At 45.5% G+C, this 25,227-nt stretch overlaps 1 protein-coding gene across 1 annotated transcript in view; it reads left to right on the top strand.

Annotated features, from left to right (window-relative positions):
• Nucleotides 1-25,227, top strand: part of PODXL (podocalyxin like) — a 269,097-nt gene that overhangs the window by 89,621 nt on the left and 154,249 nt on the right. The window contains exon 2 of the mRNA XM_078677422.1: nucleotides 16,969-17,598. Within this exon, the coding sequence (XP_078533548.1) occupies nucleotides 16,969-17,598 (630 nt within the window). The remainder of the gene's footprint in view (nucleotides 1-16,968; nucleotides 17,599-25,227) is intronic.

The following is a 25,227-nucleotide window of genomic DNA, read 5'->3' as shown; positions in this document are numbered from 1 at the left end:
AAGATGTCCATTATAGGTGACGAAGATTCAGTTAGCCAGGTTTCAGTCAAGATGATTAGGTCAAGGTCCCGCGATAAGAGGAGGTCAGCAATGGCGGCGGAATGTTTCTTGGCTGATCTGCAGTTGAGAAGAGTGCATTTGAGACGGGGTGTGTTGAGGGTGGTAGATGGTTCTAGAGAGAGAGGGACTTTTCTAAGGTTATTGGGGATGGAGAATCTGCTGTTTAGTGTGGGCGGTCTAAGGGGATTTGAGTGTATCGTGGGAATGTTGAGGTGTGGGGTGGTTGTGTTATTTTGGGGGGCTGGGTCATAGGAGCGGAGAAGGGTGAGTGTGTCGAGGTCAGAAGAAGAGTTGTGGGTGCGACGAGGGTGGTTGTTGCGATTACGACCTGGGATTGAGGTCAGATTGGGGGATAGCTGAGTGAGAGAGTTAGTCGGAAGGGTGGGGGACAAGTTGGGCGGGGAGGTGTAGTTGAGTGAGACGTTGCAGGGGTGATGCGGGGGCCGAGGGCAGTTGCTGCGCCTATGAGCAGGGATTGACGCCCGGTGTGGGGCGTGTTGAGTGAGGGAGTCAGCCGGCGGAGTAGGGGACAAGTTGGGCGGGAAGGTTGAGGTGGGTGAGGGGTGTATAGGGTGTGTAGAGAGTAGTTCTTTGATGGTGTGTATGTCTTCTTTGATCTGAGTGAGGGTGGCCATGATGTAGTCCATCGTGGGAGAGGTGGTGGGGGTGGAGGTGGCAGTCAGGGGTGATTGGCTGACAAGGGAATTTGTGTGCAGGTGGGTGAGAGGGCTGGTGTTCGAGCAGGTCTGCGTTGTGTTGGTGTGCGGGATGGAGTTAGGGAGGCGATAGCTTTTGGGTGGGAGGGGTGTGGATGAGGTAGGGAGGACGTTGGTGGTATGAGTGAGGGCATTGGTGGTAAGCGGGGGGGTCAAGGTGTAGTCTGGGAGACTGATAGCCATGGTGGGGGTGCAGGGAGGATAGTGGGGGCTGAGAGTAGGATGGGAAGCGGCATTGGAGATGATCCTGTTGAGGGGAGGGGGAGTTAAATTAAGAGAGGAGGTATGTTCTGCGTAGTTGGTTAGAGGGTAATGGGGACTGAGAATGGGGGGATAAAGGGGGGGGTTTGTCGGAGTGTGTGTTATTCTGGTGCTGGACTAAGTTAGGTGTGTTAAGGGTGGGAGCTGTGCTGTCAGCGGTGAGCGGGGTGTTAATGCTCGCTGTAGGTGTGATAGGAGTGTTGAAGGTATGTGTGGAGGTCCGCGAGTTGGTAGAAGGGGCGGGGGTGTGAGTGGTGTATGAGGGGAAGCGATCTGTGTCTGTGCTTGAGAGTTGAATTGGGATAGTGGGGTTGTGGGTGGGGGATGGGAGGTCAGGGGTGGTAGGTGTGCCCCTGATTGAGGAGTATGTATCTGTGAGTTCATGGTTGGTGGGACTGGAGGAGATATGAGTGTTGGTCCGTGAATTGGAGAGGTGTTCTTTGAAAGTGGGGAACAAGTTGTCTAGCAGTTCCAGGTTACTGTCTGTAGCTTGTGCTAGGACAATCCCGTTATTGTAAATAGTGATGGTGGCTCTGCCTGGAAAGACTAGGGATGGTGTGATGGAGAGAGTTAGGCTATGAGCGGATTTTCTGGTGGAGGAGACGGTGAGTAGGATGAGGAACGCTTTTCTCCATTGAGCTCTGCGTGTGGTGTGGAAGATTAAATCAGTGTTCAGGGATCCATTGACCGGTGAGAAGTAGGTGTCAACAAAGGGAGTTTCAGGGTGTGACCTAAGGAAGTTGTGCTTAAAGCGTTTGGCGGCTTTTTTGGTGAGTGATGGTGGGTAGTTGATTTTGTATGTGTGTTTGCCGATAGGATCCATGTTGCGGTGATGGATTAGGTGGGTATGGGGGGAATGCGCTAATGCACTATAGTGGTACACATGTGCAGAAAAACAAATGCATACAGTAGGTTACACAGTAGTAAGTTATAAATTACAAATGTGGCACTAGTGATCAACCAGCATCACCAGGATATAAGAGTGTGCAATAGAGCTAATACATACGGTAAATTACAAAGTACACGGTGTAAGTGTAGGTATAATACTGATAGTATATAAGGGCAGGATATAAATGCAAACAGCAATTTGCATGAATCAAAAATCACAAATCAATGTGTCACTAATTAGCAACCAAAGTACAAGGTGTAAGTGTAGGTATAATACTGATAGTATATAAGGGCAGGATACAAATGCAAACAGCAATTTACATGAGTCAAAAATCACAAATCAAAGTGACATTAATTAGCAACCAAGAAATATGAGGTAGCAATCTGTGCAATACCAATGTTCAAAATACAGGTAGGAGTGACACTAGAGAGCAATCAAAATATATGAGGTAGCAATCTGTGTGTTACAAATGTTCAAAATACAGGTAGACGTGACCCTAGAGAGCAGCCAGATGTGACCCTAGAGAGCAGCCAGACATATATGAGGTAGCAATCGGTGCATTACAGGAGAGAAGAGAAGAGTGAGAATGGATGCAGGTTGCAGAACTGTGTAGAATAGTGCGGAATACAGAAGAAGTATGCGATATATGAGATAGCAATCGGTGCATAACAGGAGAGGAAAGCGGGGATGGGTGCAGGTTGCGGAAATGTACAGAATAGGAACGACTATAAGAGCAGAACACAGATGAAGACAGTAGTGTACATGAATCAAGAATCAAAAATCAGAAATGGCATTAGTTAGAAACCAAGGTATCTGAGGTAGTAGTCTGTGCATTACCAGTGTTCAAAATACAGGTAGAAGTATAATACTGCACTAAAAGGTATATGAGGTAGCAATCTGTGCTTTACCATTGTTCAACATACAGGTAGAGGTGTAATAATCCAATAATAGGCAGACAGTCATTCATAAATGAGGCAGCAATCTGTGCACTACAGATGTTCAAAGTATATGTAGAAATATAATATTGCAATAATAGGCAGGCATTCTTTCCCAAGAGGGTGTAGATACATCACTGAGCAAAGTACTCTGTAGTTGGGATTAGTCTAAAATGACAAAGTTCTTAGTGTGTGTTCAGATGGTGATGAAAATGACTAGTCCAGGATGGCCGCCCACAAGGGAGACTGGTCAAAATGGCCGCCAAATAGGTGAGATAGAGACAGTAGTCCTCTGTTTGTTGCTGTTACATAGATAGCAGGGAGGAGCAGTTTCCATTCACAGTCATGCAGGCAGGGGGCATAGAGATATTAGTCCTCTGTCTGTCAAATGATGAGGTTCGTCGCCTTGAGAGGCACCGGAAGTGTGGAGTGGGGGTTACAGAAATACATGGAGTGCGCCAGTTATGGGGAACACTGAAGGCCCCGACAGACACGCGGGAAGCATGTAAATAAACAAGCATTGGAGAAGCTAACCACCGCTGGAGGAACAATTACAATATAGCGCCACCTCATTCATAGCGCTGCTAACTCTGACTGCATCTTTGGTGCTGTAGCTGCGATGCCCTCTCCCCCCCCCCCTACACTCCTGCACCTTTCGGTCAGCCGCCCCCATTAAAAACCTATATTATTATAGCTAGTTGGAAATGGTAGGCAGGTGAACACAAGGCTTTGCTGCAGTTCAGTGGGTTGTGCGGTAGTACACAGCGAAGCTTTCAGAGGTGAAAAGCCTCCCTGCCCCACCTGATATTTCTATTGTGCAGAACGTCTCACGTGCCTGTGGTTTAATGTGTACATTTCAACAACGCGTTTTTAAGTAAAGTTGCCACAATTGAGGTATTTAAATAATACAACAACCGTCATCCGCCAGGTGTACTTAAACAATGCTGACTCCAACCATAGCGCCACTTGTAATTCTATCAGTGCCAAGGGGCAGCGCTATTTGTAGAGCAGCAGGTGCAGACGCACCAGGCCCGGGAGAATGAGGGGCCAATATACCTAAATTATGGCTGTCTTTTATTACTCAACCAAAGGGGGGGGGGGGCTTTCCTGTGCTTGCATTTAGCCTCATCGGACCCTTGCTGTGTCACTGGAGCCACTTCCGGGCTGTACAACTTGCCTGTTCCCCATATGTGCACGGACTCTACTCCCAGGCTGAGCTTCCTCCCCCGCTGTGCCTTCCTGGCAGCGCTCTGCTGGGGGTCTGCCCCCTCTAGTCCTTTCCTGTGCTCAGTGCCCTATCCTCAAATCTCTTTCCCTCCCAAGTGCACCCAGGGGCCTATTCCCAGAGTCTCGCCTCTCAGCCAGGACCTGCAGCAATCACAAATAAAAAACAAAAAGTGCATCTTTACAAGTTCAAAGCGCCCCCAAATTGCAAATGCGGAACACTTGTTCTTAGCTATTTCATTCACTCATGGAGGCACTTTTATTTTGGTGCTCCGTACTATTTTCTGTCCTGGTCCGACCCTGTTCTCAGCTTCGCCTACCCTGGGTCCTACTTCCATAACATGCCCTCCCCAGCTTCATCCAGAGCTGCCCCCTCTCGCCTGTGCCCAATGGACCGGTCCGAGTCGGGACCCCGGTCTTGTGTAGTGCTCTTCTTCAGAAAACTATGCCACTCCCATCGAGGTATATGGCCATACTCACAGAGCTGTGCCTGTGCCCCTCGCCATTTGTACCAGTAGGCAGTACCCCAAGACTGCACCCCCCCCAAGCAGGTCTCTGTGCTCTGCTCCAGTAGTTATACTCCCTCAATTATCTCTGTAGCTGTGTGATGTGTACTCACAGGGCTGCGCCTTTACCCCCGCGTGCCAATGCCCCACTCGAAGCACTGTGTCGCTCTCTCCTACCACTAGTGACAATACCACCCGTGCCCCCTCCAGCAGTGGTGCCCAGTAATGTGCTCTTGGGTTGCGTCCTGTTTCTCCCCCCTCCAGGTGGCCCCTGCTGGCTCCCCCACGTGCGCTCCTGTGCCCCGTCTTCTCCCTCTCTCTATACCCCAGGCTTGTTGCCCCCTGCACCCTCATCCCCCCCCCGAGATACCCCAGCGTCGCTTACCTGCTGGCTGAGCCTTAGGCGGCGAGGCCTCGGCGGGTCCCCCCCAGCGCACGGGCCCCAGCTCGGGGTGCGGACCCCGGGGGGCAGCAGGCTGTCTAGGCTCTCGGTGGCCTGCTGCTGCCGTAGCGCCACCTGCGCGGCCATGACCCGTTGGCGCTCGATGATGAGGATGCACTTGTCGCAGGTGCAGTCCTTGAAGCGGCAGTAGCGCTTGTGGCCCTTCAGCCACGACAGCACCCCGTGGTTCCGGCAGCGAGCGCACTTGGGGGTCCGCTGCAGGGGGGGCCTCGGCGGCGCCACGGGCCCCCCCATGTACAGGTAGGGAGGTCCATAGCCGTTCATGGTGGTGGCGCCCCGGAGTGAGAGGGCGCCCTGGGCGGCAGCCGGTCCGAGAAGTCCGAGTGCGGAGGAGGGAGTGTGAGGGTCTCAGGTGAGGAGTACTGGAGGGGTCCCCGCCTCTCCTCTGTCCGGTACCCTCTTCAGGCGGACTGCTTCTGCCCGTCTCTCCCGGCGCTGCCTGCCAGTGCGGGGAGGTACTGGTGCCTGCTGCCTCCTCGCGTCTCCTCTTTTCCCGGGGCTCCCTCAGCACACGGGAGCCCCGCACCAGCCGGCAGCATCACCCGGTCTCCCCCTCGGCACGGGAGACCGGGCGGACACATCGAAGGCTTCCCCCAGGCAGGGGGAAGCGGAAACCACGTCCTCCCGGCCCCGCCCTCAACCAGGCGGCAGCGGCCATCATGAGGCGGCTCGGGCCGCGGCGGTGATCTCGGGGGTAAAACGAGGGGTGGGCAGCCTCGAAATTAAAATTAAACAGATTAAAATAAAAGAGAGAAGCCACCCAACCCCCCCCCCCCCCCAAATTTTTTTTCGAAAAATCACAGGGGGGGCGCGCGGGGTGCGCCCACGGTGCGCGCTTACAGATATATAACTGTTTTCTCGTTTAATTTTCTCAGGAACCACTGGAGGGATTTACACTATTTTACCAAAAGCGTGATCTGCGTACCAGACACTACCATTTTGACAAGTTTGGTGTAATTCCCTTCAGCGGTTCAAGCTGTAGCCGTGTCTAAAGGTCCTATGGAAATTAACATGGGGAAAACACGTTTTGGGACCCCCCTTTTTTCTCAGCCCCCACTTGACTTTCAGGGAAGGAGAGGAGCGGAGCGAGCCATCTTCTTTGAGAAATTTGCGAAGATTCATCAACCAGCGCCAAAGTTATTCCCAATAGAATGTTGCGGATTTCCTATGGAAACTAGGTCCTAACTATATATACCTACTGACGACCGTCAGTAGGTAATATAGATATATATATATATATATATATATATATATATATATATATATATATATATATATATATATATATATATATATATATCGTCTCGCCCTGCTGATAAAACGGGAAAAATACAATAATAAAAACAATTTATTATCATTTTATTTTTATTTCCCCACTAGAGTCAGCCAATTCTGGGCTGGCCATGATGACAGCAGGGGAGGAGTAGTGCAGCACTGTAAGTGGTCATGACAATTTGGCTGGCCGTCTTAGGCTGGCAAAACTATCATGCGCACTTAGGTTTCTCCAACCCAGCTGTGCTTCACAGCTGTAGTGGAGAAACAGCACAGACTACCAGGCACTGTCTGAGCGGCAAACCAAGCCGGCCGCTCATATGAATCCTGGCACTGCTCTCATGCTATTGAGAGCAGCATTGGGATTGGGTGGGGAGCCTGCGCTGGTGTCCAAGGGACTGGTGGGACACCATCTGGAGAAAAGAGAAGCACCGAAGCGGACTGAAGCGCCAGTGGTAGAACAGGTACGTTTTTAAAAAAAATCATACTATTTCTCTAATCCACCCCCCTCCCCCAACCCCTCACTTTGTGTTTTGCGGCTGATACCATTGCGAACGCTAATCTGTGCATTACTTCCCTTTGGACTCCCTTCTTGTACATAAAGTTTCATTTGTAGAAGAATGAGTGCCTGTTGTCGGTGTCTAGTATTTATTCCACCTCATGCCTCTTTCTTCCAGCACCCTGCACTTCTCATCTCTACGAAGTGCTTCTGTTCCAAGCAAAAAACAGTCGAGTGTTACTTGTAAAATATGGAAATATTTGAATTAGGACAGTTATCTCCAACCTTTAGACGCTCCGAGCAGCCTTCGTCTTCCAGATCCATCACACCTACCTGTCAAACCGTTGCTGTCCCCATGGCAACAAATTGCACAGCCACCAAGGAAAAGCCCAGCTTCCTTTGCCTTTCCGCTTTTAGCCTTTGATGACACCGAAGTGACGGAGGGAGAATCCTGACCCCCTTTTAGACCAGACTTGGTGTGATCTATCACAGGGAGGCTCTTGGAGAGAACAGCCAGTGGGGGTCTTGAGGGGGCCGAGAGGGAGACTCCAATTAACTTCACAGCCAGCCTGTCACTGCTGGGAGATTTGTGCTTCGGTTAATTAGCTTAAACTCCTATTGTATCAGATGAAGGGACGGGGGAGGACGGGGGTGGGGGTCAGTGGGGCTAGAGAAAGGGCAGGATGGACAATATTTTTAAATAAATAGCTCCCCCATGATGACAGGGCTCAGCGGGCTATCACGCTGTCAGGAGCCAGTGATGGAAGCTATCTGGACCAGCTGTGAATGTTCGGGGGTGGACGTGCCCGCAGCTTGAGCAATGAATGACGCGTGACTGGTCATTAGAGGGTCGGGATAAACCCTGTGGGACTCAAAGACCTCCTCACACTGACGGTGGCCCCCGGGAGTGGGCAGCCTAGGGGTAGGGCTTTGGTCGGATGAATCTGGGAAGGTCTTGGGCCCCTACATGCATTTTAGTAATAAATAATGAAACTTAAAAAAAAGTTTTTTTCATTATAACCATTGATCTCTGATGGCACTGAGGTCACACGGGGAACGCACTGCTGAGAGGGAGCTATTTCAGTATCATATGAAGCTGCAATACTAACGTCGCAGTTTGTAATCTGATGTTAAGGCCTAAACTAGATGACTTGTTTTACGATTAGAACCCATGACCTAAACGTTTCAGAGCTCTGCAGTCGGCGCATTAACCCACTACGCGTTCTCACCATTATTAAAAGTGTGATTGATCGCATTATGAATTCTCTGCACTATAGCTGCACTTGTGCATTCACTCACTGAAGTTTGTGAGTGTCAGATTAGAAACAGTGACATGCAGGCTAGGCTGCACGTGTGTATTTGCACTTGTATTGTTAGTGCACTGCAGTAACTCCCAAGGACCAGAAACTGTGATTCGCAGATTCATCTCAGCACTCTGCAAACGGCACATTCTTCACACCTGGTATCTGTCTTGCATTTTAACCTATAGTGTACAGAGCATGTTTAGTTTTCTCCTAATTTTCTTTCTATTGTCCTTTATCTTTTGGTTCTTTTCCGTTTACTCCTTCTTTAACCTTCATTTGTCTAGCTTTATCCATTCTTTTACACTCCTTGTTTCCTTTCTCCTCTCACTCCTAGGTCTCGCCATGACTTTTGCTTATTTTTTTCTGCCAACTTTTGCAATATGCACACAATAATTGACAAGCCTATAGAAATAGAAAAGTAAAGAACTTGCCAAGCAGCACAGGTATACCAGCCCTGCTACTGCAGGCATCGCCATTTTCAGGCGGTTGCGCACTGCTGTCAGGCAAAATGTCATCACATAGTGGCAGGCAGACAGTAGTTGAAGTAGGCCGTCCTATTGCTGCATGCTGTATGGTGGAAGCTAAACGTGATTGCCACTTGAACAGACCAATGGATGGAAGGGCTCGCCTTACGCCCTTGTACATGTGTGTATACACGTATGTATTTTTATTATGATTTTTTTTAGGAAAACGCGGCTGGCGAGGTAGCTGAAGTAGTCTTTAAGCCTGCACTAAAAATGTGAATGAAATATGTTTTTAAAACAGGTGCTTTGTGACTGAGACAGAGAATTAAAATATAAACTTACTTATTCCAGAAATAAACATTGGGGCGATATTGGATGCCAATGCATCGGAAAAGGTGTAATCTAATTGGCTACGATAGATGTCGAGCTTATAAATCTGTCCTAGTTCCTTTGGTCAAGCACTTGGGCCTGCTCTAAAGTATGTATTTCTGTTCTGAGGTATTGATCAGACTTGGCACTTGGCCGGACCTTCACCTCTGCTTGCTAGGCTACATGATTTCCCAAGAACTTGGTGTTTGTATTTAGAGGAGCTGTTGTTCACAAGCATTAATGACAACTAATGTAGTTGTTCTAAGAATGGAGGGTTCTAGAGCTCTGAATGTTGAGGAACAGATTCTGGAGTTTACTGCATGATCTTGCTATGAGAAGGTTAGGTTCTGTGAGATAATCATACACTTGCTCACTCTGGTACCTGCAATGCTTTTTAATGAGTTACACCTATGTTCCGCTGGCCTCCCTACCATTGACTAGCAGCTCTATTATGCCCAGAGCTATAAGTGGAATGAAAGAGGTGGAGTTCTCTCGAAGTGGCTTTGCCAAGGGAGCGTAACAAGGGATCTTTTCTAAAAGGTGCAACCTCTATAAGTTAGAATGTGACTTAATGCAAATGCACTTGAATCCTCTGCTTTTCATGGCGTGCCGCTTGCCAGTATTTGGGTGCCTCTTTGTGTGGTCTCTGGTATTCCACTCAAACAACAACGAGCATATGCATAAACCAAGTCAGACCTATTGGCTTTGCCAATACTTGTTAGCAGTATCAGCTAAATGGGCAACAACAATGGCAATGTGGTGACTAATTAGAATATAAAATGTTTCAATTCTCAAAACATGAGACTGTGAACGAAATATTACTGCGATATGTAGAAGGGATTGTGGTCTTCGGAGTGTCTGAATGAATCACCCCTGTTCTCCCCTTTACACCACCTTCTTATGCAATATCTCACTCTGTTAAGACACTTACACCATTTTCATCCCCTCATCTTTCTGAAATCCTCCATCTGCATATCTCCCATGTCGTCTTCTTACTCTTTATCACTGCCTTTTCACTCTGGTCTTATGCATGCACTTCCTTGCATCACCTCCTTTCACCATATCCTCTCTCTCTCACAAACGCACACACTCATACGCATGCAGGCAAGCACATACTTCTCACCTGTAAATACGGCATTTCCTTTTACTTTGGAGCTACTTGTATCTTAAAAGCTGCCTATACGCCTTTCACACCCTTTAACATGGTAATTGCAATTGGCACATAAGTGTCAATCACTCTATGCACGCTGAAGAGAGGCCAAGAATTGGATGAGCATGGAGTCGGAACAACTCTATGACACATTGACAGGCACTGTAAGAAAATCACACTGACTTCATCCGATTTTCTTTCCAGTGGTAAACTTGCTTAGCTCTGGAAATAACGTGAAAGTAACATGAAGCAGCACATAGAGCTGCTTTGCATTACTTAACGACAAGGGGGCGTATCATGGATGGTGCATGGGCGTTCCTATGCAACCACCCACGGTTTCTGTCACTAAACCCAATTTACTAAATAAAGTAGACAGTGTTAAGCATCAGTAAATAGTGCATCCTTCAACCAGGTGCTATGAAGGAGAAATGCTTTTTTTTCTCCTTTTTTTTCTGACTTCACATGTGTGCTGCACTGTACAGCACACACACAAAGTGAGAACATGTTTAAAATGAGTCTAAGCATGGGATTTTTTACTGAAAGGGTGTCCTTCCAGTGCAAAACCTATGTGTGACTCACAGAGATACCCATGCACTATGGTGCAAGGATGTCTCAGTGGTGCATGGCAGCTAACTGTAGCACCGGCGCTCGGGAGAGGGGAGGAGAGAGCCATATTTCAGTACACTTGGTGCTCTCCCGCTCTCTCCTTCTCACGCAGGGCAGCATTTGTGGCTGCTGCACTGTGCTGCATGAGAAATTGGTAAATCTGGCCCTCAGGGTCTGGTTTAGAGTTTAGCGGATGGGTTCACAATATGAAGAATATTCCATCTGCCTTGTTATGACTGACATCGGACAAAATGGACTTGTAATAACGCCAATAGGATTTCCGGAAACTCATCTGCCAAACTCTAAATCAAGCTCCTACTCACAGTCTAAAATTACCCAGATACCTAACGGTGAATAATTTCACAGTATGCACTATACAAAACACATATGTTACATGAAAAAACAACAGAAAATAGCCATATGGAAAAAATTCAAATGCTTGTAGGAATGCAATGTGAAGTAAAACGTAAAATGTGAAATGTAAAAAGGCACTTCAATACTTTCGTGGATTAGCTTAAGAGCTTTTACAGTCATTGATGAGAAATAGGTAAGTGTTTTTGCCTATAAAGTTAATTACAAGAATATAGGGCCCGATAGGGACCTGTATCAAGGTCAGTTTTTAATTACTGCCAGGTACAACCACTGGTAGAATCCACTTCAATTAAAGCCCTGATTATGCCTATACCGCCCTTTGCATGTATCTGTCCTTTCGGAGGACGTCAAAAGTGACTCAAAAACGGTTAATTGATATATATCTGCTGTTTTTTTAGCTTTGCAGAAATGTACTATCCCTTCAATGAGGTATGGTATACAATAGTTTGCTGCATGTAGATCCCATGCTGTGCACACTCGTGCCATCTAGGTTTGGGTATGGGCATTGAAACTTGTTATTCTTTAAAGTAGAGGCTTTAGTTACAAGGTGACTCGTGATACCTCCCCTGAAACCCACAACGCACCAGGACACAGACTCCACCTTGGATTGTTTTTTTCTGGCATCAGGTTCAAATGTGTCTTTGATTGCTCTTGTACAGTCACTCTACAGAAAATGGATAAAAACGACAACACTGGGACACTTGTCGTCAAGCTACAACAAAATAGGTCCCCGTGTGCCAGTCTAATGCTTTGGAGTCCAATCGTACTGAAAATCCTAGGATAAGGCCAATGCTTAATTTGAGCCAGTGGTTTCCGGTGCTCAACATCGGCACCTAATTGTAAACGCTGGCTCTTATGGTAGTCTGCTACATGATGGCACTTTTTGAATAATATAGAGATGAGCATAACATCAGTTGTTTGTTGATTCAGTTTAACTTATAAATGACTGATACCTGCCTTCCAAGCCATTTTTATAGCTTTGAAAGAACTGGAATAATCGCAATTGTCACACTCATAGGAGTGTGATGAATAGAAGTTCTGAGGTACTGTCATTGGGAGCACTGGGAGGGGCAATGGGTTGTGCAAGCTGCAGAAATTTCCTGGAGAGGGTCCTGGCACAGTTTTTTAACAAATTAAGCACTGGATAAGGCCATAGGAAAATGTGGAGAAGGGTACGGAGTACCTGCCTTTTAAGTTCTGATCCAACTGTAACAACAAGTTCCCATGATCGTACCAGCACTGGGTCTGCAACATCTGCTTTCATGAGGACCACGTCACGTCCGCCTGCTTGGCCTGTAAAAAACATAAAAAAGAATCTTGAAAGGGCTGAGGCAATTAGCACACTTGGGGCCAGATGTAGGTCGGTCGGTAACGGCCGAAAATCGGTATTTTCGGCCGTTACCGACCGGTATTTCAGAATTGGTATGTAGGGCCCTTAATTTTACAGAATCGGTAAATTTACCGATCGGTAAATTTACAGATTCTGTAAAATACCGAATCGGTATTTTTACCGATTCGGTAATAATGAGATGTAGGTGGGACTCTTCTGAGTCCCACAAGCCCTACAAAATCGGAATTTTACCATCAAATCCAATTTGATGGTAAAATACCGATTCCGGTGTGTGCATGCACACCTGTGCCATATGACAGGCAGACCTGCCCTTGGGGCATGTATGCCTGCCACATGGCACCCGAGCCTGTTTTGGGGGGCCAGAGGGTGTCAAAGTGACACCCCCTGCACCCTTGAGAAATTCGGTATTTACCGATTCTGTAATTACAGATTCGGTATTGCCCATTGATTCCTATGGGCTTCACAGCCCATAGGAATCAATAGGAAATACCGATTCGGTATTTCCAGATTCGGTAAATACCGAATCTTAAAGATTCGGTATTTACACATCTGGAAATACCTACATCTCCCCCCTTCATATTTACCACTTCTTAAATACCGAATCGGTAAAATTCGGTATTTAAGAAGTGGTAAATAAGAATTACCTACATCGGGCCCTTGGTCCAGATGATCTTACTCTGATCATAAGGTAAAGTGAGATACATGAACATTCATTTGCAATTATTTTGCCCGCCTCAAAGAGGATGAATTGTATAAACTTCAAATTAAGAAATAGCATAGTGGACTCTCAAAAGCACTGTGGTTATGGTATATTTTTGAGCAAAACTATTTTATGGACGCTTAGAAGTTCTATGTTTCTGTTCTTCCTCATTTTAAAGAAGACACGAGGCGACTAATTAGAACTAAACTTGAATCCCATTTGCATCACATAATGCTATTATATTCTCAGGTATTCAGATTTCCTGTCACAAGACTGACTTTCTTAGTTGTCAAAAAGTTAGGTGGCTCTCTTGTTTAACACCATAGCTACGTTCACCCTTGTCAAAGTGCATGGCAAGTCAGATGGTGAGTCAGATGTGTTTAGCACTTAGAGGGACACAGGCACTCCACATACGTGCCTCCATAAGACGAGGAGACATAGTTGTTCAGTGACACAACAGTAACGAAGCTCTGCAGAGCACATGCGTACACAAGGCATACCTTCACAGAACACTCCCTTCATCAGCCAGACAGAGGCCATTGAAAACTTGAAAATGTGTGGCATAAGTGCAGGGGGCCATATGCAAGCATATAGGCCAAGGGCTTGAGAGTGTACACAGGTATGTGTTCAGCATGTTCAGTTACATTGTGTGGCCACTGTGTGTTCAACCAGGCCCCACACTGCACACCCACCTAGACAGTCCATACAGCTTTAATCTGCGTTAGTTATTATTTATTTGAAAGTTTTATATAGCGCTAGCTAGACCCAAAGGTATCGGAGCGGATGGCAATATGCATATTGTTAGGGTTGCAGGGTGATTCAGTATTGCAATACTGCACTATGCTACAGGGGGCTCATCAATTCACAAGATCCCAAGGGCAGCAGAAGTGACAACAAGCACCCTCTGAGTCCGCAGTGGCGTCTCAGGGCTGACCCCTTGTCCTAGATATGGCCCGTCAACCGTCTCCTATTTGCTGCTGAGGGGCTAGTGGAGGGCCAGGGTGGGGACACTCCTGAAAGTAAATAGCTTTCTGTCATTGTCTTCTAGACCTTTGGCACCAGCCGTAGGACTGTCAAGGGTACCAAAGAACTAGCTAGGGTTAGCAGGTGCTAGTCTTTGCCACCACTAAATGATGTCCGCAAACATGTCTAATGCTGACATTGTTTCGGGCCATTCTCCTTTAGCCTCTTCCATGCTCATGTCGGCTCCCGGCCGTCATGAGTCACGGTGGGCGTGTGCTGATGACGGCCGGGAGCCGTCATGACCACGCCCGCGATCGGAATGTTCAGCACTGCGGCGGAATTCGCGCCGCAGTGATGAGGTTAACACTTCCTATGTCACCCACAAGCCCCTCCAGTAGCCGCATGGCCAGCCCTAAGGATGGTCCTCCCCAGTGCTTTCAGCATGGCAGAGGTGCTGGACCATCTTCACATAAATGCTGTTCTTCATCCCTTGTGTCCTTTCCTCAGATCATTGCCTTGTAGCAAAATGTCTGTACCCAAGGCTCATCTGCTGACCCTGAAAAAGCTCTTGTGAGATACAATGTTATTTCACCCAGGGGATTAACCCTTTGAGTGCAGATCCTCTTACTTATTGGCCTTCCGTGTTCAAAGTCTCAAGCAGGAAGGTGTATTCATATTTTTTATATTACGCTCTGCCTCCCTGAGTACCTTCCGCCAAGGATTTCCGCGCTGCCTTTCCTCTGCTTGCCAGACCTGATGTCTGACACTCTTAGGTAAGCTGTGCCTACCTGGTTTTATCTACCTGTGGCCTTCAAAGCACGAATGGGGATTACAGTCCTTTATCCTGTGCAGAAAACGAACACTGTGCAGGCACAGTTTGCTCAAGGCTATCTAATGCACACTTCCAATTGTACTGCATCACCATTGCACAGTGCTCCACATAGGGTTGTTTTGCACCATCATCATGAGCACAATCACTCGCGCCCTTGGAGTTGGAAAGAGGTCTCACACATGAGACTAAGGAGCAGGGAATCTGAATAAAAGAAGAAATGTTTGATAAATAGTGCACTCCTGGCTTTGAAATGGATTATGGCTCAATGTATGCCTGTGTGGAAAGAGTCTCTGGTTGTTCTAGCCGGGAATAAGGAGTTTGCAATAAAGTCCCCCAAAACTAAACAATTATTGTATAAAGAATATAATGAGTTATACATATTGGAGTACATGTCTTCAGGCAGTCTACATTCAGTGGTCGTTGATAGTTTGACTGTGGCAGCCCCACAGAAACCATTTTCGGACTGCTGATGTAGCAGTGACTCAACAGGAAGACATTCTCTGATTTCTCTCATAAAAAACTACAAGGCACTGAAGGAAGCTCAGGTGCTCTCACCCACCCTCCTCAAATAACCTTCGAACATCACCTGCAGACACTTGTGGGGGATTTGCAGGTAGGTTTGCCACAGTTAATGGTGGTCACTGTTACATGGTTTTCAGAGATTCCTTTACTTGTCCTACCCTAAGTTTGTTAGGTGGGAGAATGTTAAATGTCCCAAAATGCTACAGTATTTGACTGATATGGATCACGATGTCTGTCATGGACTTCTTTTGTGCCCACCCTTTATGCCATTTCGCCTACATTTTCGCTACTATTGCTTTCTAGAGGCACCCACGTGAAATTCCCTGTGTAATCTGACATCGTTCCCGTAACCTCCAGCAAGTAACGCATGGCTCTCTCATTACTAACATTTAAAACAACTAGTAACTTCTATTCACAAGAAAAGACAGCAAAATAATGCTTCCGGTAATAACACAACAAGTTCCAAAATAATCCTTACCTCTGCAAGTTTCAAAGGCCTTTAGATGGCCCAATTAAAAATAGAAAGACTTTGGTGCTCAGCCAGTTGTCGTACCCTGATCACTGTAAAAATACATTCCTTAAAGTTTCAAGAGCTTCTACTGAAGGGAGCTTAACGCTCACTTCTTATTGAATTATAAGTCCTCCAGCCATTTGAGCTCCTTCACTGAATTCTATTTTGTCTGCCATAAGTCCCTTCTCAGGCCCCACTTTTGAGTAGATCAGGGACTGGGTTACCTTCTAGCTCTATAACAGTGGCATCAGCTAGTGTGTGTTTCTTCGTTTGATCTATCTTCCACAGCTTTCCCTGTTTCTACCCTGTTAGGTCTATGCGTGACACTGGTATCCTGCGTCATGAGATGTCTTCCTCCTTGTGTATGCACCTCTGTCCTTTCAGTGCAGAGTTAAGCACTGAGAAAGTATAATAGTCAACAAGGGATTCTGTGAGAGAGTGAGTGAGCAAATGAAAGATTAATATTGGGTGAGTATGAGCATGAGCAGGTATAAGTGAGTATGTACATGTATATATTCTGTGCGTTACCCAGACTGGAACTTCCACTTGGCAGTGATTGGCCAATGGCCGGACGACTGACCTTGGCAGCTTGTACCAGTGTTCTTTCCTCTTGGATCCCCACTTTCTTCCCATAAGCCACTCCATGTCCGCCTCTCTTGCAATATGCACTCTTCTTTCTACAGCAAGTTCACCCACAGAGACCAGAGTAGTACTAATTTGATTACTATTAGGGATATGCATGGACACAGTTAGAGGCTCACCACCTCGTCAGACAAAGAGAATTCTGACCTTCATACAAAAAAGAGGGTAGACATGTAGAAGATGTTCAATAGAAGGTGGGTATTAAGATATTGCAGGGGAAGGAACTTTTCGAAACAAGAAAATATATTTTATATTATTTAAAAAAAATTGAATGGTACCTGGTCTTGGCCTTGAAAATTGCAGATAAAATAGCTACAAAATATTCTCAACTTGATTTCTGTTTGTATCTTACTTTAGGCTTTGCTGGTCTGTCAACATTGAAGGCTGATGACACAACTGTATCTTCAGTGCCTACAATTTCTCCTACAAGTCCAACTACTCCATCAGCAATAGTGCATACAACTACTGCAAAACCAACAGAAAAAACACTGCAACCTACAACTGGCCTGCCAACAGCAGGACAGCCATCTAGCAATCTACCTTCAGCAACCTCTGTCCGTCAAGTTCCATCAACACCTGTTCCAACTCGAACCAGTTCAGCCTCTGGCCCAGGCTCACACGATACCCCTGTAAGCAGATCACCGGTAAGCCAACCATCAGAAACCTCCAGTACGTCAACAAGCACCTCAGTGTCTGGTCCTTTACCGGCTCCTACGGCAAAAGCTTCAATTTCCTTGGAGACTCCAGCAGTATCAAAAAGCATCTCGGATCCTACCATTCTCTCTGTTTCCACGACAGCAGCTCCAATGCCTTCACAGCCCACGCATGTTGCTTCCTTCAACACAAATACCAGTAAATCTCCCGGATTTTTGGTGGTAGATCAAGATCAGAGCCCAACTGTTGGATCTAGTATACCAGGAAGCACTACCAAACACATCACAACTGCAGCCCTTTCTCCAGCACCCGAAGGTCCCGTTTTGACAGCAGGTAATACAAATATCTCAATTGTTTATGTTTTCACTGCTACACCAGAATCTGATTTATTTGTAAACATGCAAAAGTGGAATCAACAAAAAGAAGCACAATCAATACTGAACATTGATTCTTGTACAGTATTTCTGACTGCTTCTGCATCTGTATCCACCTTAAAAAAAAAAAAACATATATATATGTACCTGGCAAAGATCCGTTTTATATTCCTATAGTTACTCAAATCGAGAACTATGCTATGAAGAGCATTTGAATTACAAGGGACACCCGGGTGAAAAGGTTTTCTGGAATATCTCTCCAGTCATTTACCTGGGATTTTTTTGAAACATTTGCTTTATGGGTGCCTTTTTTTTTTAAATCAATTGATCCAGTGCGTGGTTACTGCCATGTTATAATGTATGTTTTCCTGTATTGTGTGGAGTAGACACTAAATAAGATTTGCAGCCTCCATTTCACATTAAATTAGATTTGAGGAATGGGCGGAATTGTTGACCTGGGTATACACCATGTCTTCCAAGAAGTTGCACCTTTAAGAAGATACTTTCCAAAGATGACATAATTTCAAAAATACCAGTCCCAGGAGCAGCTGCTTGCTATGTTATGTTATATTATGTTAGTGGCATTTGTAATGCGCGCAGCTGCTCCAGCGAAGGAGCGTCCCGGCGCCCGACAGGGTAGCCACACAACATAACTAGGGAACAGAATATTTTAAAATTTTACGTTTAATAGTGCTGGGAAAACAAAAAGGTCTTAACGGCCCTGCGAAAGGAAAGCAGGTCGACAAGGGTCCGGATTTTCAAAGGGAGGGCGTTCCATAGTGCGGCTGCCCGCACCCTGAAGGAGCGCCCCCCAGCTCGACTACGTTTAAAGCGTGGAGCTGCTGCTAATTCATGATCCGAGGAACGGAGGGAGCGGCCAGGGATATAAGGACACAAAAGATGGTGCAGGATTGGAGCAGAAGGGCCTTTTAAGATCTTAAAGGACATGCAGAGCACCTTAAAGTGGATCCGCTGCCTAACAGGCAGCCAATGTAGCGCACACAAGGTGTGGGAGACCGAACAAAACCTAGGGAGGCCCACTACTGCTCTGGCTATTACAACAAGGAGGCCTGTACATCTGTAATTCATCCAGCAGCATCTTATTGACAATTTACAACAAACCAGGGGCATATCTGGAATAAGATGCAAGTTGGCTTCTCACCAATGCACTGAATTCTCATTTAAGGCAAACAACAGAACATGGGGTGGAGGGCTCCTTGGAACTTAGAAGTAGCTACAGGATCGCATCAGTAGGGCAGGAAGTCCTATATTGACTGTCATTGACATAAATAATTAGCCATTAATGCAAAGGGTACCACAGCCTCTTCTATACAGATGCCAGTCAGTGTCAGCCTAAGGATTTTGGGGACCCAGGCAAAACATAAATTGGGCCCACCTGTACAGAACAACTTTGAATTCTATAACCCATTTCCTGTTAATTAAAACCCACATGATGCCAAGCATTACCGAATTTAAAGTTACTTTTTTTTAACAGTTGAAATATTTCTCGGACGGGACCCCAAAAATCCTTAATAAGGCACTGTGCAGACGGACAGAGTTAGGGATGGAGGTAGACAGAGAGGGAGAGAGGTTTAGAAAAATCTGAAAGACAAAGATCAAATAGAGAGAACGTTCACTTTCCTAGCGGGTCCCTAGGAAGGCTGTGGGCCCTGGGCAATTTCCTCTTTTGTCCATACCTTATAATACCTTTGATGCCATTGTTAAAGATTGATACCCAGATAAGCACTGCACCTTTCTACCCAACCTCATATTAACTTACTTCAGCATCAGGGAGAGAGGAGGAGGCAGAATGCTCTGTAGCTCCCTCAGGCTTGTGAATGTCATATGTCCACACTGTGAACTGGATACAGATATTCTCTGGGACAGATTTCTGAGGGTATTTTTTTAGTGAAAATGGTATACAAATGGCCTGTTAGTGCAGAGTTCTCATCTGTCCATTTAATGTTGGAGATAGTTTAATTTCCACTTTTATTGTCTTAGTAAATACGATGGATGTGGACTAGTGGCACAGAAATTTAGACCGCTATATCCATTGGATAAGACATCAAAATTATAGATAGAAATGCTTGGTTTAATCTTACAAATTGGGAATTTCTATGGGCCATTTCATCACTTTTGGTCTTGACTGTGGCATTACAGGTTAGGGTAAACATTAGACATATCACTCCTCACCATGCCCCCAAATAAACAAACACAAAGGTGTTATACCAAATTTCATCTACAGTTGTAGCTGAGACAAGATGCTGGCAGAAACATATGTAATACTGTATTCCAGAGACATTTTAATTTTAATATTGTTATGTGGGCGTGAAATTGGCACTAATACCATCTAGATAAATGTGCTTAGTTTAAAGACCTTGGAACATCATGATGACATTAAATTGGCAACAGAGAAGAAGGTGCCAAACAGCCACATATGTAGTGGCTTGCGGAATTTAATTGATCTGTGTACGGCTTTCAATGAGGTCAGCAGTGAATTGTAAAGAATAGCTCCCTGTTCTTGAAAAGCTCAACCCCCCCCCCCCCCCCGACTTTGTACGGCACAAGATGGTAGCTTTCAATAAGATTTTGAGGCAAAGCATAGAGGGTGGAGTAAGCGTTTCTAAAAAGATTTGTAGAGTACACTTATTCTAGATTCATATGTTGTGTATTATTTCAGAAACTAGTGATTTTGTTTGCACATGTTCTTAGAAATAACTTGTTTTTATGTTTTTGGCATGGATCATGGATGGATTGAGTATGACACACAATGACGTCGAGCATAAGCCCACAATGTCTCTGTTCTTAATTGCTATCTTCAGATTTATTTTTTGTCAGTGGGAAAAGTGGATCTATGTACAACACCTGGTGAAAACAACATGGTTGTAAACTATGGTCCTAGGTAAAGGACGTAATTTAGATGTTATATGAGCAAAAGCTTTTCAGTCCAACTAGGACATTAGCTGCAGCACTCTGAATATGTTATAGCTGTTGCAGGGTGTTTGATAGTAGGGGCCGATTACGATGGCGGGCGGACCATTGCTACAGGAAAAGAGACCACCCTCCATAGGTGTGGCGGTCCCGCAAAACGAATTAGGATGCGCCTGCCACACTGACGGGCGCATCCTGTATGTTTACATTGTGGCGGGTGGCAGCACACGCCACAATGTAAAAATACATGTTTTACATTTGCATGTACCGTAGGTACCCCCCACGTGCAGCACCCCACTCCCCCACCCACCTGGGGGCCCACAAAGGCATTTTCCGCCTGTCTATTTGCGGCGGGAACTCCTCCGCAAAAGACAGGCATCATAATGCCCACGGCAGTGCCTGCACGGGTTCCGCCTCCATAGACCCATTGTTCCTGGTCCCGCAAGGCGGACGGAAAATGCCCGCCTTGCGGGACCACGGCGGACGGTCTTTCCGTCCACCGAGGTACCTTTCCCCTTCCCACCGCCATCCTAATTTGCCGGCGGGAATTCTAAGGGTGATGGTGGGAAGTCTGCCACCACCGGGCCTGCGGTCCGCACCGCCGGCCCAGCGGTAGCGGACTTCCCACCATCGTAATCCGCCCCTAAGGTTTAAGTCTTGGTGGACAGCCTGTTTCTCTGTCAGGGCAACATAATAAATTACCTCGTTGGTGGTAAATAACAAAAACTGTTAAAAAAGCAATTTTGTGCTTTTTTTTAACAGTGCCATGTGGCACACATACATGCCCTTAGGGCATGTATGTGTGTCACATGTGCACCCATGCACTATACAGGGGTGCAACAGGGTGTCAATGTGACACCCTGCCACCCGTGAAGGTTTCCCTATTTTACCGAATAGGTATTTACCGATTCGGTAATTCACATTCATTCCCATGGGCCTCCAGGCCCATAGGAATGAATGGGAATTACCGAATCGGTAAATAACGATTCGGTAATTACCGAATCGTACCGATTCGATAATTATTACCGATTGTTTTGCTACACAGCATTTACAGATTCTAAAATACCGAATCGGTAAAATTCGGTATTTTAGAATCAGTAAATCTAATTTTCCTACATCTGGCCCATGGTCTCTAAATATTGGCCTTGTATCGGTAACTGTCCGTCATGGAGTCAAGTCTGGCATAATCACTGTAGCATGTTGTTCATCTGTGTCCGATGTGGCCTGTGGCAGTTCCTGGCAATACATTGTAAGCATGACAAACAGGTATGGCAAACTGACAATGTCTTTTTTATTTTCCAAAAGAAAATCCCAAAGTGGGATTTTCTTTTTGAAAATAAAAAACAGTGCCTTCCCCTCCTTGCCATGGGAACTTCCTCCCATGGCGAGGGTGGCATTGACCACTTTTCCATGCCCCTTACCTCCAGGTTTCTTCTGGTGGTGGCAGGCATTGAAAATCGGCTGTATGTCCACCTAGCTAAATTAGTTAGGTAGACATGAGTCAAACATCCAACGGCCCTTACTCCGTCAGGCAAGAGAGTTTTGACCATGGTGGAGACAGAGTAGTCTCCACCATCATCAAACCTATAGTCTGTTTGATTCTAAATTGGGCAAGCAGACCATAAGTTTGGCGGTCAAGGAACTCCATCGCTGTAGCCAACATTTAACTCAGGCCCTAAATTGTTGATTGCACAAAAGCATTGAAAATAGTCATTTGCTTGAAGCAAGATAGGAAATGCAGAAACCTTCTCAGCAGAGTGCGATGACAGGCAATATTTAGTCTAAGGGAAATTTCAAGTAAAGTGCTTACATTTTTTGTCAGTAATGTGCCTGGATTTGCCATTGAGGAATTCCAGAGTGTATCATCCAATGTTTGGGAATTATTCTGCATTACAAAAGTTTCTGATTAGGATAGATTGAGCTTCAAAGTGGAAGCTCATCCACCAGTCAGTTGGTTTTAAGAGCAGGTCATAGTTTGTCAGTTAAGGTATCAGATTAGCTTCAGGACAAAAAGCATTGGCGTTCATTGTATACGTGTACAATTTTTCAATATATTCATGAAGCAGATAAACCAGAGGACATAATTATTTATTAATTAAAAAAAAAAGGTAACAGCACAGCAGGGGGGACCTTGAGTAAATCAGTTTTTGAGGTGAGTCACAATGGCTGAACTGAACAATTTGAAATTGAGATGAAAGGAAAGATTAAATCAGGGTTGTATTGTCCTGTGAGTTAGCAATGACAGAGCCCTTTTGGCTCCTAATGGACTCCATGGAACTGTGATGTAAGTGTTCATATGTAGTGGAGTGAAGGCAGGTTTAAAATGTTTGTAGTTACACTCAAAAGAATAAGGTTGTGTAATATTAAGCTGCGTGTGTGCCTTAGTCATTGGCGGGTACCCAGGCTGTGGAGGTCACAACTGGCTACAAATAGGGGATGCGTAACCTGAAGATCAACTGTGATCTTCCGTGGTCAAACAAAACTACTCGTGCCTGCCACACGTGCCTCAGTTGAAGTGGATAATCGTCGTTTGGCATATGTGGAGTCAAAGCGCCACTCCAGCTGGTGTAAAGCTTGTAACCATAAAGAAAGCTTCACTGAGAAGTGTACACATCATTGGCCACGGACCTGCTGGCTGTAAAGAGAGGCAGGGCTCCAAACTGCAATACATCAAATGGAGCAATAACACTAAAGGCAGATGCAACCAGATACGGAAAAGAAGCACTGATATTACCATACTCAAATGCAAAGAAACCGTACAAGTAGAATACACAAAAGCACAAGCTTGACAAAAACAGTTAATGATAAAATATACTGTCAATGGGCTTAACAGAGCCTCCATACAAAGAGCCCTATGACCTCAGCGACGGGTAAAGCGACCCAAGCAGTAGCAAGGGGGTTGTACTTACAGAGCTGTCCAATATCTGAAGCAGCACACCATTAAAGCTGCCAGGTGGAGCCTCAGAACAACTCCAAGGGTCTCCAGAAAATTGAAGGGCTCCTATGGACACCATAAAGAGGTCACACTTCAACAGAATGTTCAAGATGACCGAAAGGCCAGCATGTCCCACCATTGGATAAAATATGCAAAGGCTGTGGGAAGGAGAACCTAATGGTTTGCAAGGCAAAGGAAAAAATCAAGTGCATCATGGCGAGAAGACAAAATGGCTGCCCAAACGTTCCAGAAGCAATGTTCTATGCATGCCCACAAGGCCAAGCGGAAACACCAGTTGAAGCAAATCAACAGCAAAATAAAGTTTTTGTCATATAATGATTCGCCAAAAAGTTCTTCAGTATCAATATCAATTGAAAGTGAAGATGATGGTTGTCAGATTTTGATGTTTAGCTTAGAAAACCATGCTCATATTGGACTGGCTGCATGTGAAAAAAATGCAAATCTAAGAAAAGTTGACAAGAAAAGCACAAAAGAAATTCGAACATTGTCTTAAAATTACACTAAAAGCAAATGGTTGCTCAATACCTTTTATTATCTATAGTGGTGCGTTGGTAAACATTACGCCTGAGGAGAAGTACAATAAAATGTCTCCACTGCCCGACTTATGCCATCGGAAAGTATAGTGTAAATATGGGCTGCATATACACAATTAAAAATTCAAGGTTAATTTGTAGCAACAATGAAACACAAGTAGACAAAAGTAAAAGCACCTATTCACGTACTTGAAGGTACAGCATTAAACGTCATCGGTGAACTACAACATGAATGCTCATTGCGAAATAGTAAATCAGTTCCCTTCGTTGTTTCATGGGTTGGGAAAACTTAAGACTATTAAAGTACAATTGCAGATTAATGAGGTTGTACGTCCTGTTGTTCAAAGACACACATGAATTGCATTCCATTTACAAGAAGCTGTTGAGAAAGAGCTTGAATCCTTACTCAAACATGATATAATTCAGCAGTCTACTGGTCCAACACCATGGGTTTCTCCAATACTGGTAGTGCTAAAAAAAAGTCAGTGAAGGATCTGTACTCATCTATGTTGATATGCTGCAAGCTAACAAGGCAATTGAAAGAGAACAACATCCAGGTTCACATTGCCGACATGATCACACAATTGAATGGTGTGAAAGTCTTCTCTCACCCTGGTTTGAATAAAGGATATTATCATCAGTTGGAACTCGAGGAGAATTTTAGGTATATTACCACCTTTTCTACACGTATTGGTCTGTTCTAATATAAAAGACTAAGGGCCTCATTTACTACAAAATGACGCAGAGTGGCACCGCAAGCCATTTTGTTGCGCCGAGCTGCGTCATTTTGAAAGGACAGGGATGCATCGTATTAAGAACAATAAGACACATCTGTGTGCTTTCCCCTGTGCTTGGGCACAATTGGCTGCCATGCCCCAGCACGGGCACCCTGGCATCATATTTCAAGGGTGCCCGTGTTTCGGGGATGATTGTTTTTGTGCTGGAAGGGACACCTTACTCTACAAAAACAATAATTGATGGCATTTTTCTCATTCTGCAGCACACATAGAAAGAGGAAAAACGAGGAGAAATAAAAGTATGTGTCCTAGTTGTGCCCTCTGACAGATTCCCAGCTTAACAAAACATTGTAAATCTGGGGATGTGTCTGACTCCATGAATTTTGCGTGAGAACACCCACAGCAATACCCATGGAACGCACCTTTCATGC

The sequence above is a fragment of the Lissotriton helveticus genome, chromosome 1_1 (assembly GCF_964261635.1).
Source record: "Lissotriton helveticus chromosome 1_1, aLisHel1.1, whole genome shotgun sequence".
NCBI classification, from domain to species: domain Eukaryota; kingdom Metazoa; phylum Chordata; class Amphibia; order Caudata; family Salamandridae; genus Lissotriton; species Lissotriton helveticus.
The sequence above is the reverse complement of the archived record's forward strand: the minus strand, read 5'-3'. Positions and strand labels throughout refer to the sequence as shown.